The sequence below is a fragment of the Ptychodera flava genome, chromosome 6 (genome assembly GCF_041260155.1).
Source record: "Ptychodera flava strain L36383 chromosome 6, AS_Pfla_20210202, whole genome shotgun sequence".
NCBI classification, from domain to species: domain Eukaryota; kingdom Metazoa; phylum Hemichordata; class Enteropneusta; family Ptychoderidae; genus Ptychodera; species Ptychodera flava.
In genome coordinates, this window is record NC_091933.1 from 28007433 (window position 1) to 28027242 (window position 19810).

The 19810-nt window shown below is 40.0% G+C and overlaps 2 protein-coding genes across 2 annotated transcripts in view; both read left to right on the plus strand.

Annotated features, from left to right (window-relative positions):
* LOC139135389 (aminopeptidase N-like) overlaps positions 1 to 740 on the plus strand; it is an 18492-nt gene extending 17752 nt beyond the window's left edge. The window contains exon 17 of the mRNA XM_070702753.1: positions 1 to 740. This exon is cut by the window's left edge and continues 634 nt beyond it. The gene's annotated coding sequence lies outside the window, so the exon portion shown is untranslated.
* Positions 741 to 2302: 1562 nt separating this feature from the next.
* The window catches only part of LOC139135388 (aminopeptidase N-like), a 29626-nt gene continuing 12118 nt past the window's right edge, over positions 2303 to 19810 (plus strand). Inside the window, exons 1-9 of the mRNA XM_070702752.1 lie at positions 2303 to 3186; positions 8402 to 8696; positions 9055 to 9175; positions 11792 to 11949; positions 12566 to 12679; positions 13029 to 13166; positions 13458 to 13589; positions 14574 to 14752; positions 15267 to 15355. Of these exons, the coding sequence (XP_070558853.1) occupies positions 2570 to 3186; positions 8402 to 8696; positions 9055 to 9175; positions 11792 to 11949; positions 12566 to 12679; positions 13029 to 13166; positions 13458 to 13589; positions 14574 to 14752; positions 15267 to 15355 (1843 nt within the window). The 5' untranslated portion in view covers positions 2303 to 2569. The remainder of the gene's footprint in view (positions 3187 to 8401; positions 8697 to 9054; positions 9176 to 11791; positions 11950 to 12565; positions 12680 to 13028; positions 13167 to 13457; positions 13590 to 14573; positions 14753 to 15266; positions 15356 to 19810) is intronic.

A 19810-nucleotide genomic window follows, 5' to 3' on the forward strand; every position in this document is an offset into this window, starting at 1 on the left:
ATATGAACATATCTAATGAAAAATTGTCATGGTTACGATGGTTGTTAGCTTTTCCTAATCTTCCAAGAATTCTAAAATGATTACGGCGATTCCAAGTCAGTCTACGCTTTTTTGTCCGTTTTTAGTTTCTCACTACTGAATTGTAATTATTGTTTGGAAAAGGTAATTTAGCCATCGCCGTGTTTTTAATCGGCACTGGTGAAAAGATATGCAATAAATGAGGAATCAATGATTTATCATTATTTGGGAAATCTTAGAAATGACATGTAATTTTGCATAAAACCAACGATTGTGCCGCCGTGTACAGACAACATTGGATGACGAATGAGAACGTATATAGTTGTCAGCGGTGTCTGGATTTTTGTAAGATGCATTCGCTGTCGGCAACTGGCTGGAGTGGACCGAAGAACTCCGCAATCGATTACTATAAAAAGTAGCTTTATTGTAAAGGGAGGGGTCGTCGGAACTACGCATGTGCGACAATTATTTTCATGCGCGATGTCTAGATGTACCAACATAGCTGCAACATTAATGCATGCAGTGTGCATGCGACAAAAATGTTTTAACCTTCATCATTCGCCAACGTACCTGGGATACAATGTTCACTTTGGTCGCATTAGTCCCGTACGACCTTTGAGCTCATTTCCGACGACCCCCTCCCTTTAAACCTATTTTTCAACGTGAAACGATCCGATGTGCCTTTACTACAGTATTATTAAAACCATTTTCTTTTAAATTTACTTCTTGTTCATGAAGGAGTGTTTGAAGCAATACGATAAAGATTATTTTGAAAACGTGTGCTTCTTTAAACTCTGTGTCGGCATTCAGTCTCTCCGTGAGTACGTTGATGGCGCCATCTTGCCTCTAGGTACAACTGTGCATGTGAGGTTCTTAGGCGCACTTTCGTCACGCTTCGACCAAAGAGAATCAGTCGCTACAGCATTCCCCAACTCCCTGTTACAAGTTTCAATTTTCCAACGTCACCTTTTTGTTGAAATGAAAAGAACAAAGAGATGCAGGGAGATCTCTTTTCCGGTGTAACTAAGTATATGTTTTGCATTAGGCTTATATTATATTACTGCCAAGGGTAACGGACCATGCATCGTTATCGTCACTCTGGAGTCTAATTTGGAAGTAACTGTAGATACATTCAAAGCGTCATACATTTCCCTGCTATCTATCAGTTGTCAATTGAATTTCCGAATTAAACATAAGTATGGCGCAAAATAAATTTCGAAAATCAGATGATACATGCCCCTTGAGTTTTTTGAACTGTCTATGATTACAACAAATCATTCAATGCGAAGGCAATTATTATGGGATTCCAAGACTGTACGGATGGCAGCTGAGATCAGTCAGATAAGACTAGGGCACAGTCCCGACTGAAAATTCGTGGCAAGAAAGCAGCCTCCATTCAGAGCACTGCCCCGGAGCTAGATCGACTCTTGTGGTCTAGCTAGTCATGGTCGAGTACTTTTTATAATCCAACTGATACCAAAGAGTACAAACACGATCAGAAGGTAAAAAGAACTTGGGATTGGCGGTCTATTAATTAACATATCCTTGGCAGCTCACATCATATGTCCCGCCGTTCACAAATCTTATAGTCAGCCATGGCAGCAAGGTACCGATATGTTCCACAGTCGCCTGTTTTCTAAAATTCCGCAATAGACGTGTGTATATATACGCCTAAGAAGAACAGGTTCTTCTTATAGAGGCGCGACATAACAGAAATTTCCATATTAATTGTGCATTTTGTGATAAAAGCATGAAATTTGGCATGAATGTAGATTGTCATAGCATATACACACGTCTATGGCGCGCCTAGAAGCAGAGCGGGATTTTAGAAAACAGGCGCGACTGTGATATGTTCAGACAAGTTCGTGTCGTTCTTCCGGTGGACTTATTCAAACCCTTTAATAACTGGTAATTCATCTTGACATCGAGAGCCAACGGCGTTCATTATCTCTGATGTTCACTGCTTTGCGGTGTTCAGCCGCCCGGTTGATAGAAATTACCCTGATACCTTCTTTCGTGTTGTAAAACTTCCGTCGAATCTTATGCTGATTAAGAATTCTTCGTTTTTTGGACAGGTTGTTTACGCTTGAAAGTAAGAACAAATATTAACGGTAATAAATAACCCGGATTGATAACCCTTGACATGACAAACAGAGCTGTTACAGTGTTCAAATATCGTTTTCACAGGGCAGTGAAAAGTTTCTTGTCTACCTTTGGCAGGAGATAAGCCGGTTGGGCTAAAATCTAATGTTTGCAAAGTGACCGCCGTCAGCCAACAAGGGAGGGGTCAACTCAAAAGCCATTAAACGCAGTAACATTGCCCGGTGGTGTTCTCTACTTTTCCGTTCCGATTTATCACCTTGCTCACCGTTGTAAACCCAAACCCTCAGAGTTTGACCATAAGTGTTGTTTACCGCGCCACTACTCATCTCATACTTGAGGTTACTTGACGCGGTTGTTTTTGTTCCGTTCGCGTACGCCTCATAAAAAATCCAAAACTGAGCCTTGGTCGACGAAGTTGAGAACAATTGACAGGAGGGGAACTTTCACAATGACGTACGACACGAAGTACTCTCCGGAGGAGAAGAAAGGAGGTTGTTTTGTGACGAAAGCCATGGCAATCACACTGACTTTTCTTGTCATTCTAGTGATTGTTGGCGCCGCGCTCATGGCTTATTATATTCCTCAAAATGTGTGCGAGGCAACTCCTACGCCAGGCGAACCGGAAGAGACCAAGATGCCCGATGACACAGTGGTCCGCGAACCTGGCGTGGAATTCAATGGTCGCTTGCCGGACACCTTGGTGCCCTACCACTACGAAGTCGAGCTGAGGCCGTACCTGGACGAGGAAAAGGACGGCGACAAGTGGAAGACGAACGAAGGAAAAGTCGTCATTTATCTAACCTGCGTGAAAAACACGAAGGAAATTAAAGTGCACCACGATAAAATGGAGATTCAGAGTAGAGCTGTGAAGGATGCAGACGGTTCTGAAGTTGGAATAGCAAGCACAGAAATCGATGCTTTGTATAATTGGTACATCATACACACTGTTGATGAGCTGCAAGCTGGTACGAATTACACAATAAATATGACTTTTGTTGGAACGGTTATTCAGGCTGACGCTAGGGGATTCTACTACAGCAGTTACACAGAGGACGGAAAAACAACGTAAGTATACTCAAGGAGTAAGAAGAGAGCCTCCATGGTATATAAAAGTCGCTTAATTTTTTCCAGCTTCTTTATTGTACCTCAATGATTGGTCTAAATCATTGCCACCAAATCTGGCTGGCAGAAACTTAACTCACGCAAATATTGACAAATAATATTGCATAAATATGTCGCTTTCTTGATCTGATGTCACTTTTCTGTCATCAAGATTGTAGTTAGCAAACCTATAAGTGTTTTGTTGACATCGTTCTCACTCTTTCTCTTCCAGGCAAGATTGACATGACCTTTCCCATGAGTAATAGAATTTGACATGAGCAAAAATGACCCAAAATGATACTTCACCACACTTGTCCTTAATTCGTGGTCCTTTACTCGATGTAAATAAGCCTGTCACACACAGCTGAATTATTTGATACTTTTGCAAGTGTTTGGCAAGTGGTTTTTTTCTGCAAATATTATTATATTGATCGTAATCTTTCCAAACACGTTTGAGGTGAGGTACGAGTAGTGAGTTATCTCGATAAGCTTATCGATGCAGAGGAACAGACGACCTCACGTGAAAAAAACCAACTATTACTGAACAAGCAATTACATTCGATTTTATTATTCAAGTCACGGTGTCAACCGTACTATGTACTATGAACTTGCTCTCTCCAGTTTTGATAATTGCATCCTTGCCTGTTTTTGATTAAAAAGAAAACAAGGCAGTATTGCTGAAGGCAATGAGTACTTTGGCCGAGATAAAGTAATTTTGAGGACAATATATACTACTATTCAAATATGGTCTTGAATTTCCTCCTGTCAATTAGGCATTTGATTAACTGGTTATTAACGAAGCAATGGCATGACAACGGCAAAATATGTCTAGCAACTTTTGTGGAGTTTGAGGCAGGGGTTCTTTATTTATAGTGAAATTGCTAAACTCCTTAAATATTCAAATTACAGCAAATTTCTTTTGTTCTCGATGGTAGATGTCTAATATTTAGATGGGCATATTTAGATTTCTACCCTATAGTTATCCCTATATACCAAAAATCGGGCATCCAGCTCTATTGGCTTGCTCAGAATTAGATATGCGAATAATTAATGAGGTACAATATGTGGTGTCATAAGGTGTCCCATCATACCAAATATGAAGGTGTAGCACTTGTGGTTACTGAGTTGTGGACAAATATATATATTTGAGGTCAAAGGTCATTGAGGTCACGTCACATTTTGTCATAATAATTGTATTGCTAAGTTATTCCTATATACCAAAAATCAGACCTCTAGCTCTATTGGCTCGCTCAAAATTAGATATGCGCATAATTAATAAGGTACAATATGACGTGTCGTTAGGTGTCTTATCATACCAAATATGAAGGATGTAGCACTTGTGGTTACTGAGTTGTGGACAAATATATATATTTGAGGTCAAAGGTCATTGAGGTCACGTCACATTTTGTCATAATAATTGTATTGCTAAGTTATTCCTATATACCAAAAATCAGACCTCTAGCTCTATTGGCTCGCTCAAAATAAGATATGCACATAATTAATGAGGTACAATATATGGTGTCATAAGGTGTCCTTTCATACCAAATATGAAGGGTGTAGCACTTGTGGTTACTGAGTTATGGACAATAATGTATATTTGAGGTCAAAGGTCACCAAGGTCACATGATATTTTGTCAAAATGTCTGAGATATCTGCGTGAACCGATGGACTCACTGATGGACTCACGGACGGATATGACCCAATCTATAAGCCCCCTGGACTTTATCCGTGGGGACAAAAAACTGTGTCACTGCATCCTTCAGGCAATATGAATTTATTTTTCTTGGCCTTATAAATGAAAGTCTATGGAGAACTGCCTTATACATGGGAGTCTATGGAGGTGTAAACTAAAAAGTCCTCTAACACAGCCAAATTCGATCGCATTGTGAAACAAATCGACGTGCATCTGTATGGGGTTGGGTACTATTCTTGTGCAAAGTTTGAAAGAAATTGACCAGGGCATGTCTGAGATATCTGCGTGAACGGACGGACGGACGGACTGACATGACCAAACCTATAACTCCCCCAGGACTTCGTCCGTGGGCACTAAAATCAACGCAACAGTTATTACAGCTACACCGGCGGTAGGTTCATATCCAGAGCCCCGTACGGTCTGCCGCCGTCGCTTGAAAACAATCTCATAAACCTGGCCATATGGGCAACTGTGTATGAGCAGCTGGATGCTTGACTTCCCGGAGAAGGCGAGCTGTCACGTTCAAGCTCAGGATTATTTGTCGATCAAATTTCAGTAAATTTACCTTACCAGGGCTCGAAATTAGCGGTAGTCCCGCGTCCACAGACTACCAACTTTTCCCTGGGGCTACCAAAGTCCATGAAATGGTAGCCCACACGGACTACCAAAGCCTGGGACAGAAATTACTTAGTGGGCGACATGATGTTGATCGCTGACGCCACTACACATGCTATACCGACGATCATACAGTCAACCCAGCTGGACACAGAAAGGACATGTCGAATTTGTTGCGACAAACTTTCAATAAAATATCATTTATATCTGAACTGATGTACTTGGATAACAGGCTCGAGAAATGATGGCCAATGAAAATTCATTTTCATATTTATTTAGTCACAATTTATCAATCACAATTGGACACAAAATTATTCAAACTGCAAAGAAAAAGCTGTCGGGCCATCCACACATTTAGCTTTCCGGGGGAAATATAGTCAAAATTGCCACGAAAGTATTAGGAACATGATGTACCAAGTTGTCATCCTGAAATTCATAGCCAATCTATTTTTAGCCATGTTATGTTTACACGTGTGAGTGAAAAGTCGTTGTCATTGCGTACATCAAAGCTCTGCGTATGTGTGAATAGGTCGTCAAACTTTGAGGCGTCACCGTCGTCCACTACACATGCTATACCGTTCTCCTAAGGCCATGATCAGCAGGTATTGATGTCAAATGACTAGAAAATTCACTCACTGGATAGAATCATGAAAAATAAATCGTTCATTGTCTAGATATAAATAAAATATTCTTTACAAAAAAAAACCTCTTCATTCATGCATGGGCTACCAGACCTTGTCGCTGGGCTACCAACTTCAGAAAATGGTAGCCCACTGGGACTACCAGGGTAAAAAGTTAATTTCGAGCCCTGCTTACCTAGATGAAATTTTGTCTATATGCTGAAATTTCGCCGAAGTTTGACAAAATTGCATCGATTTTTCAGGTTCATATCCGACATTTTTGAGTTTTGAGTGCAGACAGAAATAAGTTTTGAGGCAACATGGCTGCGACCCCATGTTGACCCCTAGCCCTGCGTACGATGCTATGTGCTACAGCTAACACACAGCATCGTACGCAGGGCTAGCGAGAGAGTTGCCGACATCGACGGTTATTTACGAGAAGTGAATAAAAGACTGTCATTTTTGGAAGCGATCGAGTAGCTGAGGTAGGCTGGGATACGACTTGGCCCAAGAACGCTGAATTTCGGCAGTAATTTGGCTTTTTACGTCAAGTCCCAAAATGGATTTGAAGTCACCGACCCTACGTACGCGTACGGGTCTTTGCAGGGCTGTGGTGAGCGGGGCGATTAGCTGTAGCGGAACACACAGCATCGTACGCAGAGCTAGTTGACCCCAAGTGAAAATGTGTTCGCGATCAAATTCTTCCTATATTTTTTTCAGAATTTTCGACAAAATCATTGCTTCTTACATCTTTTGTAAAATATAAATATTAATATAAAAATGCGATGTGCCATGTCTCCAGATTTCTAAAATATCGTTCGTTGACCGTTCGACGGAATACTCATTTCGCAAACTTGTGACGCAGTTGAAATTCAATACTGACCGCCAAATAATCTTAATGAGACTAATCATTCTAGACATCCTCCAAATTATCCAACCATTCGCGTTAGAGTTCAGCTCGCTTATAGGATCATAACATTCTTCGGCCTTCGTTTAGATCGACCCTAATCTCTCCCATTTAGGAAATAAATACACAAGCTACCTTGACAAACTTCGTGCACCATCCAGGACTAACCTTACAAAACTTCGTGCACCATCCAGGACCAAACACACTACAAATCTGTCTTGACGTCATCATCTCCTTACATGGTAATCGGCATACCGTATTTTTTAGCAAAGGAGACACAGAATACGTCGAGTATTCAGTTTCAAAACGTATTACATTGTGTGATGTTGTCAAAAAAAGGTAACTGCAGTGGTATAAATTACAAAACACAAAAGTTCAAATCAGTTTATTTTGGACTGGCTTTACCCAACATTTCATATTGTTTCTTATGCCAGATTTGACCACGTGCTTACTGGCGACCCCTTTACATGCAAATTTTGTGTCAAATGGTGTGTTCTCCTGGAAAAACAAACGTACGATTTCTATATGAAGGAGGCGAAATTTGCCCTCAAAGACGCGAAACCACCCTTTATGGGGTGTACCTAGCTATTTTTAACGAGCTTCTCGAATCTGCAGCTCTATTTCGAAATGATGGTCTGGTTTTCTCAGCTCAAGGATAAGTGTTCTCCATCGCTGTGGGCATTACTATTCTCAACTGGGGGTACAGTTTCCAGTCGTAATGTTTTTCATTGTGTCCGGGATATAAAACCTTTCCTTTTCACAACTTTCTCTTCGATTAACACTAATCCACATCTTGTCAGTGATTAAACATGTTTCAAGTTTAAATGTTAAATTCTGGTCTCGAGCCCTCTTGTTCGACCAAACTGAAATTACCCCTCCCACTTTGGCTCGTCCAGTGGTGTAGCAAGGGTCGTGCCATCGCCTAGGAAATGGAGGTGCATTAATTGTTGCATTTCGATGCACATTTTGATTATATTCAGAAGATTTTGTGGCAAAAACTCAGATAGAGAAGCATTAATATTCACATCTCACTTATTCAAGACTGGCTGAGAGCAGCACTTCCATTCAGTTAACATCATTACGCCATTTATTATGCCAAGAAAGATGAAGCCAAGACATTTTGCCCTCCCTGGTCTCAGCCAGAAATGGTTATACCTTACAGTTTTTTCCCACGGAATGAAAACAAATGTACTTGGGCTGAGGCCCAAGTACAACAATTATTGTAACTCATGAAATTATCGTCTGAAAAAAATGTTACAAATTTTCAGTTGGTGGGCCCATTTACTTTTTTGACGAAGAAAGCTCTCTCCTTACCCACCTACTTGATTTTCCTTTCTCCCCTAGGCCATTCGTCGCATCACACTTCGAACCTACCCGAGTTAGGGATGCCTTTCCCTGCCTTGATGAGCCGCATCTCAAGGCAACCTTCGCCACTACCCTCGTCCATCGTAAAATGGGCGTCTCACGTGAACGGATAGCCTTGTCCAATATGCCCATTATTCGAAATGAGACTTTTACGGAAGGTGGCGACGAGTGGGTCAAAACGCACTTTAATACCTCTGTGAAAATGCCTTCCTACCTGAACTGCTATGCTATTGGAGAATTCATCTGTAAAGAAGACAAGTATAGGGATTACCAGGTACGCATGCGCACCTTGATTTAGCAATTTACGTGACGGTGAACGACCAACCAAACCAGGAGCAAGTTGTGGATACAATTTTATTGTTTTTGTTCCTTGATATACCTTCAGTAAAACGGTAGACTCTTTTATAGCCTATGGTAAACCTCGACGGTACACGATGATTGAAATGTGATGAACAAAACAAATATGAATAGCAGGAAATGAGATTTAAAGGAGTCATTTTCAAACTATATTTACTTTTTTACTCATCCAGTGTCCAAAGCTTTCTGTCCTTTCTTAGCACTGTATCTAATATGCAAGTTTCAAGCAATGGTTTTCAAATTAAAAGTCACGCATCTTATTTTCATTTCATCAGTTTCGGACTTGGAGTCGTCCCTCTGTTATCAACGCCACTGAATACTCCTTGAAAGTTGGAATGGAACAGCTAGGTTACTTTGAAGATACATTTGAAATTCCGTATGATCTACCTAAAATGGGTAAGTTGTGAAGTGTCAGACGGGGCATGTGACTTATCTCATTTGTTTGGGGTGGATGGGGGTGTGGAGTCAGTTGGTTAGAGTAGGTGAATAAAACAAACAGCCCATCTTGTTACATCTTTATCATTTAATCCAAAGTCATTTAAGATTATTTGTCAACGCCAGCTAGTTGTGGTTCATCTTTAAGATGACGGCGAATACATGGGATTTCAAGTCTGCATAGTGGACCCAACGCACGTGTTTTTCGCATACACAATTTAAACCACAAGAACGCGAGAAATTACAGAAATCACAAACTTATGCCATATTTTGAGGGTTTCGAAGATTCATGGAAAGTTAGATTTTTACAAATAATTCTATATCGAGATATTTTCAATACATTCCAGGAGAACATATGTCAGGTCTGATGTATGAAGGAAACTTCGTTGTACAGTTGTATATCTCCATAGACAGTAAAAATGGACTGTCTGTGGTGTCTTTCTAAACTCTTATTACAGATGATTAACTGTATTTTCCGTGTATTTTCCCATTTCTTGTTTTGTGTTTTTGAAACATAGTTTCTTTTTCTACTCTCAAAGTCAAGTTGAAATTATTGGTTTTCAACTTGTCAAGAACGCCTGCATGTGCAATGGAGGTGTTATTATTCCTATTGAGAATTAAATTTGATGAAAAAATGGAATTCACATGTCATAAGTAATACCACATAACATCACATAACATCACATATCACAATGAGTGACCGTTCTGATTATGCTAATATTTCGTATTTCAACACACTCTAAAGGGAAGGAGAAGAAAAAACATATTCTTATCAATGAAAATGTCGAAATTTACAGCTACAGTCCCTTCAAGCATCGTGCCTGCGTCTTTTGTGTTCACATCCCCTTTTGGACTTATAATCTGAGCTCAAATATAGGCTAAGGGAGCCGTCATTATTTATGGCCTGGGGGGTCGGAGGAATCGGGGGGGGGTCACTCAAAAAATCGAAAGCCACAAGGGGGGGTGCTCAAAAGTGGAGAACAAGAAAGGGGGGCTACTCAATTTTGTTGATATGTACTGAAGCATTTAGTGAAGTTATGAATTAATACAACAATAATAGTAGCAATATGTATGCTTGAGATATGTATGTTCATACCCGGTATATGTACACACACACCCACACACACATATAATATACATATATATATATATATATATATATATATATATATATATATATATATATATATATATATATATATATATATATATCATAATACAGGTGGTTTCAAGTAGAAACTAAATCTCATTACACCATGTGTTTCACGTTATTGTGATCTTCAGACGAAATTAATCAGCTATTCGACGTGGCAAGCCTCATGTTAAGTGAACTGGAATATAAGTTTTGGAAAATTGTCTCAGATTTCTGTTCCTTTGAGTTTGTTACACGAAAAAAATCTGAACAAAATACTCCCAAAGTGCCACCAAATAACACCATTTTAATCTCTATTTTTCAAAAGCTCCAACGGCAGGAGGGGGAGACACCCCCCTCCTGACCTCCCCCGCAGGCCGCTTGCGGTCTTCGCCCTCTAGTAAAAAAACCTACGGAGAACACTGCATGTCATCAGCCCCTGTCACAGCAATGGAAACTCTTTCCAACACAGACCTATACCACAGGGTTTAATCAGGGTCTGTACAGGGCCTGTCGCAGCAGCAATCCATTTAACTGTATAAATATTTAACTTTCCCGTTGGGGGGGGGGGGTCACTCAAAATTTCTGTAGCAGAGAGGGTTACTCAAACACGTCATGGTTGGCAGGGGGGTTACTCAAAATTTTGGGGTTTCTAAAGCAATTCCTCCAAACCCCCCCCCCAGGCCGTAAATAATGACGGCTCCCTAACGGTCATGACATGGTTCGCAGAGCACAAGCCACACATGCCTGACTCCAATTTTTGCTCTAAAATTACTATCACCGAGTACGATAAATTCAGGTTGGGTCACTCCACAATACTGGCTTTACACTGAGTTATAAGCGCTTTGTTTGAATAAGACTTGCAATTTGGCATGTCACGACAACAGAACCTGTCTTCTGTTTTGACTTAAACTTTCAAACATGTCAGATTGTAATATTGAACATATGCAAATTGCAATATTCTCTGACGAAGGTAATACCACTGTATCCAAGCAAAGATTTAGCCATAAATCTTCCATCATGCCATGTACTGCGCTGCTCTGCAGTGTAGGTCAGATCGATCAACCCGAAGTGCAATTCAGTTTCAACCTTTCTATTGAACATTTTACGGGGTGGGTAAATCCACTGGCCCAGAATCCGAGGCAAGCAAATGTTTCGCCCGAATCAGTTAATTTACCATGAGTCTGGTTTGGCACTAAATAATAAAACACAACACGATAAAGAATTTTATGTGGCACTATCAAACTAGACCCCAGGATTGCTGGGCTTACATTTAAATTGGAACGGGGGAAACAGAACAGTGAAAATGTTTGCTCACTCCTATTTTGAGCAGTCTCTCGGTCATGTGCAAAGATACAATCTATTGAATGACCAACATGAATGCTAGCACATTCCTTTGTATGTTTTACGTGTCATTTAAAGATGTAAGGGTACCCTCTTCTCAGATTTCGTGGCTCTGACTGAGTTCTCGCCCGGTGCGATGGAAAACTGGGGTCTCGTGCTGTATCGCGAGAGTACGATGCTTTATCCAATTGACGATCGAAAGACACCGGCGACCAAGAAAGGCGTTGCAGCAATCGTGGCTCACGAACTGCTTCATCAGGTGATTAAGGATTCCGAGGTTAATCAACAATGTAAAATAACACATTTTACAGTTTGAACATCTGTTCCGTCTACAAATGTAACGATCTTGCCAGGTTTTATTTATAACCGTCATTTTTTGGGCTTAGTTCTTTGTGAGTTATCGGTGTTTTTTATGTTTCTATGGGCCTATACCCTGATGAAAATAAATGAATAAAAAATAATGACTTTCAGATATCTATTTTGGAACAGGTAGAGTATGACATTGATGAAGATAGCAAATGACAGGTTTGCAACTTCTAGATTAAGCACACATGTGGTGGTCACTGTACTGAAGCATAGTGACTCGTCAGATATTTTAACGCTTTTCACAGTGAGATATGTATTGATTGATATCCAGGCCCCCAAAGAATGAATAATACTGATCTCTCAATAATGAGTTAACAAGACTTTGCTTGCAAGTTTCGTTGATAGATCAACTCAGTCCCTGAGTCTCAGCCCAGAAAACTAACACTATTAACATCAAAACTCTAAAGAAAAACGATAAACACCGTGATGTGAATAACTTAGTCGTGTCGATTCGAAACACTGATATTCCTTTCAACTAACCAGTATTTGGCCCTGTTTCCATCAAATAGTGGTTTGGCAACTACGTTACCATGGTTTGGTGGGATCACATCTGGCTGAACGAGGGATTCGCCACTTACTTCCAGCACTTCGCTGCCCAACATTCCGAACCCCAGTATGACTTCGTAAGTATTCCGAACCCAAGTATGACTTCGAAAGTATTCAGTGTTGATGCCGCATTGGTGACATACGGTCATACGTTGTATGGCTACTAAATAATATTTTTCATCATGACTGATTTTTCACTAAATTAACAAATCACAAATTGCTTCCGAGAAAACAAGTATCTCTAGATACAACAGTCATGAATATTAAGTAATGAATATGGTCAAAATATAGGAATACACAGTCAACAAAAACTGTCACAAAACGGGAAAGAGCTCAAATAACTCTTGGTTGTACAATGTCAATAAAGGAAGTTTATACCCCAATGTTATGCTATTACAAGTTATATGTTTTGACTGACATTCACAGTATGAACAACTGTTTCTCGGAGACGAAACTTATCGAGCGATGGAAGTTGATCAGCTTGGTACGTCAAGACCGCTGGTCACACCGTCTGGCTTCTACGCTGAAATCAGGTTTCTCTTCGACAGAATCTCCTACGATAAGGTACATCTCCCTTGCCTCCAACTTCTGTTTTAGCACGGATGAAGAACGCAGCGCTCAGCCGTCTTTGTAAAACCAATCCGATTTCATTAATGAAGTCATTATTTGTGAAGCGAATAGAGCACTGGACAATATGTTGATTTAGTCTGGCCTCTGTTTTTTATATTGATCACCACATACTGTTTCTCGACATTCTTTCTATACTCTCATACTCTTCCAAAATGATTACGAGAATTGCGAAGTTCATGCGTCGAAATGTTGTTAAATCCGACTTTAATTCCTTCACTTTTCAAGGGAGGAGCTCTCATAATGATGATCAAGTCTTTCCTCGGAGAAGATAAGATGCTCGAAGGTTTTAGAAATTATCTGAAGGAGTACATCTTCAACAATGCCCACACGGACGACCTTTGGCAGTCTCTGAATGAGGTAAGCATCCCTAAGCGGCGATCGCTGCAGCGAATCACTGGAGTAGTTTTTGTGTGCAGGTACCTGAGGACCGCTTTCCAGGTCATTTTGAAGACCCCATGGTCCAGCCCGGCATTCCCCGAGATGACCAGAAGACCATTCATATAATTGCTATTATTATGTGTCGGCAAATGAACATCTCATTGATCGGAGTAAAAATGAAAGTGGTGGTCTGCTGCCTTGGACCACTAGATCTGTGTGCTCTGACGTGACCCGGGTACCTGTCCTTCGTGGAACTTTTTGATGATGACGATGTCTCCTGATTGGTTATCAAGTGGGAGAAAGGTCATCTTTGCCGATTGTATGCTGCTGCCGGGATAGGCTGAAGTTGAAAGAGATAGCAACTGGAAATTAAGCAGATATTTACACCTTGGTTGCCGTCTATGGTCTTCATTTTAATCAAACTTATTGTCTCTGTGAATTTCCCGCTGTTTCATTATCTTGCAAATTATTCACAATCTCTGAGACATGTCGGAGACCTAAGTGTATTCTGTCACGAACGCTCACCGTATTTTCGTTTCCGACAACGCAACTGAATATCTGATATAATATTGTCTTGACTATTTATTTTGTTTATTCCAATATTTGCAAGTGCCGTAAATGGATGAAAATAACGTCCCTGGTAATTCACGTACTATTTAAATTTTTCGAGACTCAGATTAAGGAAATGTAAATTCTCATATGTTGACGCCCGCTAGAGGTGAACTACGTAGATATCCAGGTTTGAGACAAGACTAATGTGACGGTAGATGAAATTCAGCCTAAAAATCAAAACGCCTTGCTTGTTTTAAACTCATGAAATTAAAAGTATCACATGTACTTTTGAGAATAGAGTGATCAAGATTAAAATGGTAGAACAGTGTCCATCAAATTACGATTAGCACTTTTCTGTTATTGTTTGCTTTCTGTAGTAATAAAGAATGAAAAATAATTTCTCAATGGCAGGTGCAGGGTAACTCTCTTGACGTGAGGACAATCATGGACACATGGTCGCTGCAGATGGGTTTTCCCGTGGTAACGATAACCAGACACAGTGAGGACCACACCAAGGCCACAGCAGATCAAACACAGTATCTTCTGTATCCGTTTGATGAACCAAAGGACGATGATTATACCGACAGGGGGTGTGTTCATTATTATAATTAAACATTATTTAAAACCTTGTTGCTTGAGAATTTCTCCAAAACATGGACTTTATCCGCGTGCACATGAGCTATCAGCGGTTCCTAGCCGAGTCGTACTATTTAAATGTCGGGAGCGGCCACCAAATTATCTTGTCCTCATTTTCTGTCGCATTCAAATCATTACAGCGATTACGAACAGCTTTCATTAAATGTGACCTCAACATTCTCATGGAATAATGTTTGAAATACTAAGGTGTACCTGCCTCCCCCAACAATTTATAGAACTCTGCTGTTTTTCTGTTACTGATGTCTTTGCGTGGTCTACTATGGACACATCACCGACAACTTGTTCACAATCGTTCTGCATTCATGGTGTCACTACTGAAGCAGAATTATCCCTTATAGGAAATATTATCGCCTAGGAAATCCAATTACAACTTTTAAAAGGTCCCAAATTTCTGTCTGTGATCAACGAATAAATCTGAACCTCGCGATATTTCTTTCCACTTCACAGATACAAATGGTACATACCGTTGACCTTTACACATAAAAGCGAGCGAGAATATAACGAGCCCAGTTTGAGTTGGTTGGAGAGGGAATCAGGTAAGTCACGTGACAGACGTTTATTTTATCACAACGAAAACGCCTCCATCCGACCGTTCTTTATCTCGGCCTGTTAACGTTTCCAAACGAAAAAATCGAACAATCTCAAAATAAAGGCGACACAAGTTTAAAACTATCCTAACGATCCTCTTTTTAGGAGATACCTTTTCATCCGGCACTTTCTTCTGAAGAGAAGGTCAACGACAGCTCATAAAAATATCGAGATTTGGCAGATATCTTGCGAGTGAAATAATTACTGTAGAAACATGTCACTAGATCATCGTTGCTCAGATGGTTTGCACCTTTCCCTCTCACATGTCACTGTTACACTGACACATTGGATACTTTGACGAGCTGATATAATCGCTGACGTTTTATAAGTCTCCAAATTCAAGCAACGAGATTCACCTCCCACATGCCAAAACATTGAAAGCTTCTTGATTCATAGGAAGATTACATAGAATGCATAGAAGTTTCTTGATTTGCCGATATTACCACTGGTCTCTGCCGGGACTATGGTTACCTGCGCTATGACATGCCGAATTTTAAGTGTACCAATCGTAAGATTTGACGCTGTCACCTAAATATAGCGGCATTCATCACTTCCATGTCAAGAAATCAATTTCATAATTGTCGCGATGCTAATATTTTTAACCATGAAACATATTTTTATTTCAACTTTATTGCCAAGTGTTGTCACAACGAGTAGCTTTTCGTATTATATAACAAGCTTTTCAATGTTCAGGAAAGTAATTAACGTATGAATACATTTTGAATCTGAGCATGTGCAGACATATCGGTGTTTTAGGGGTTGGGTGTAATTGATTCGACTACTACATTACTACTACTACTACTACTACTACTACTACTACTACAACGGTGCAGACGTGTCTCTGGAGAGCTCCGTTTATCCTTCAGTTTCTGGTCGTTTGTGAAGACATCCGTCATCTCTACACTTGGATTTGTCAACTAAGTGACTCCATTTAGTGGTTAGTTATTTCATTTGTTGTGTATTTCTTGGATTTTGGTAGATTGTGACGGATTTTGTTTCGGTTGGCTCTGGCAGGGCCACCGAGGCAAGATGGCGGCCTCAAGCCAGTCGTTTAGTGGAATGACTAGGAAGCATGGGTTGAAATGTTTGTCCCTCAGAGGAGTAACTGTTGAATCATATGTTAAGGGCATTGCTAAAGTTACTGGCCCGCAAAATGTTTTAGCTGCCTCTCGTGTGAATGGAGCTGTGATTGTGTTTTTGAGCTCGACAAATTGGGTTGAAGCGATTTGTTTGGAAGGTATTGATGTCGACAGGTGTTGGATTACACCGGAACCACATGTCAAACCAGCTACGAAGGTAATTTTATCTGGAGTTCCTCCTTTCATCCCTAACGAAGTTTTAATTGGTGAATTGAGTAAATGTGGCAAGGTTGTTGGAGGCGTGAGAAATATTCCCTTGGGTTGTAAATCAGAAGACCTGAAACACGTCAAATCTTTCAGGCGACAAATGTATATCTTACCTACGGTTACTGATGCCGAATTACTCGGCTGTTATCAAGTTGTCTTTGAAAACAAAACATATCACGTTTACTTGTCTTTTGACGAAGTTAGATGCTTTAATTGTTATGAGCTGGGTCACATTAAAAGCAAGTGCCCGGGTGTAATGCAAGATTCTCAAAATGAAAATGATAACGATAATGAAATGGACACAACTGAAATGAATGAAAACGTTGAAAATGGTGACGAAGTTACTGAAAATATTGATGCGGAAGGGGAAGGAATTCAGACAAATGCCGACAACCAATCCACACCTGTTGATAACCATGACTTGCACAATAATGTAGATGATCAACCAAACGATCATGATGTGATAAACAACAGTCCAGAAACTAATGCTGCGTCAACAACCGACAAAAATGCGAGCAACATTTCAGCAAAAGAAATCAATGTCATACAGTCGGAAAAAAATAGTCAAGATGTCAACGTATCGATTTTAACTAATTATAATGACAATGTTCATTCAAACCAAGTAGACACATGCATCGAGCCTAAAAATAGCGACAGCAGTGATAATATGGAAATTAGCAATAATGTCATTCAAAGCGCCACTCAACACGATTCAAAATCTCACAAGTCTCAAAAAACTCATTTTTCCTCGGGTAACTCTGCCGAAGAGAGGGTACTAACCCCTCCTTCACCTTTCCCTCCCTCTCCATGTTTTTCCCCTGCTACTGGCTCTCTTAGCTCGACGGATTCCAACCAACCCATTTCGGTCGAGCTCTCTGATTTGTCTCTCCCTGGCCCCTCGTCCCTGTTCAATGCGTCATTGGACAACTCTCAAGATCTTTTCCTCACCCCTGCTCAAATTTTAGCGAACCAAAAAAAACACGCTGAAGATAAGGATATTGATGAAACAACATCAATGACGTCAGAATTATCAGACATTTCACAGACAGCTGAACGAAATAGGCAAGCCCCTTCAATTCAAGCCATAGAAGAGTTCCTTGAAGACACTCTTCACTCAAAGAAAATAATCACAAGATGTATAGAATTTTGTCCTGATCTCAAATTGCTAAGTAGCGCCTTCAATAATTATCGCAGATGCCAACACTTGTCAGGAGCTCAGAAAGCAAGGGTCCAAAAGATAAATTCCAAGATCAAACAACATATTAGAGCAACTGGCAAACCCATTCATTAGTTTTCTCTTATGTTCTGTTATTCTCTGTTATTTCTAGTTAGCATGGCTAGCATTTCGATGTTGTCTTTAAACGTTAGAGGATGTCGGGATTCTCTGAAGAGATACCAAGTCCTTGAATATCTTTAAAATGAAGTTCCCTCAGATATCCATCTTCTTCAAGAAACTCATACCTTGGCTGGTGATGAGAAAATTTGGAGTCTTATTTGGAAAGGTTCTTTGCTTCTTTCTCACAATTCTGCTAATCAGGGAGGGGTTGCAATTCTTTTTTCAAACAATCTCCGAGTAGTTGTTCTGTCCAAAAAAGAGTTAATAAAGGGTCACCTTCTTCACACTCACGTGACAATTGATGGTTTCCCTGTGCACATTATCAACGTTTATGCCCCTGCTAATGGCTCGGATCGCCTCCAGTGCTTTAAAATTCTCAATAACCACTTGACTTCTCTTAATGAAGATCCAATTTTTCTTGATGGAGATTTTAATTGTACAGTAAACGAGATTGATCGTATTGGCAGTGAACCTGATCCTCGTACCCCTCTCTCTCTCTTGACAAGATTTTTCACCGTTTTGAACTAGTTGATGCCTGGCGTAATCAATATAAGTCTGAACGTAATTATACCTGGTCTCGTAACAACACACATGTTAGACTTGATCGCATTTATGTTAACAAACATTTCTCAAATCGTATTCGTTCTTGCTCCATCATAAATTCTTCTCTTTATTTCTCTGATCATTCAGCTGTTAAATTGACAATTTCTCAGAGGAACACTGACAATCACAATCCAGTCTGGCACATGAACACTGATATTCTGAAAGAAGACGATTATATCGAGCTTATTTCGTTATTTTGGTCCAAATGGCAACAACAAAAACCAAATTATACAAAGATCCAATTTTGGTGGGATGCTGGTAAAAATAAGATCAAACAGTTGACTCAGCAGTATTCCTCCCACAGACAAGCTGAAAAGAATCATGTGAAACGTAGTCTCGAAAAAGAAATTCTTCAGCTTGAAAATAATCTTTATAAAAATCAGTCCGTCGTTGAGAGTGACAGCATCAAAAAAACTCCTAAAATAAATCATCGATCATGAATCGAAAGGAGCTGCCATTCGTGCAAAACACAAAATTATCAACACGGTCGATGCGCCGAATAATTTCTTTAAAAGTATTGAAACTCGCAATGGAAAAAGAAAGCCTATCATCCATCTTGAAAAAATGGATGGCTCCCTCACAGAAGATCAAAAGGAAATTCGTAATTTAACCCGTTCATTCTATCAAAATCTTTTTTCTCCTGACCCAATTGACAACAATGCTGAGAGACGTCTTCATGAAAATTTACCACAACTCAAAGATACTGACAAAGATTTCTTAGATAGGCCTCTTACATTTGATGAAATTTCTTTCACTGTTAAAAATCTCCCGACAGGTCGTTCCCCTGGTATTGATGGTCTCCCAAATGAATTTTACACTACTTTCTGGTCGATCATTGGCAATGATCTGTATGAAGTGCTTCTCAAATCTATCAGTGATGGTGAACTGCCACTGTCCTGCAGACGGGCAGTTGTTTGCCTTCTACCAAAGTCAGGTGATTCTACGAAGTTAAAAAATTGGCGTCCAGTAAGTCTTCTTTGTAGTGATTATAAAATTCTCACTAAGACGCTCTCTTTTCGTCTTCGCAATGTTCTTAGTTCTATTATTCACGAAGATCAGACCTGCAGCATTCCTGGTCGTCAGATTCATTATAATATCGGTTTTCTGAGAGATAGTCT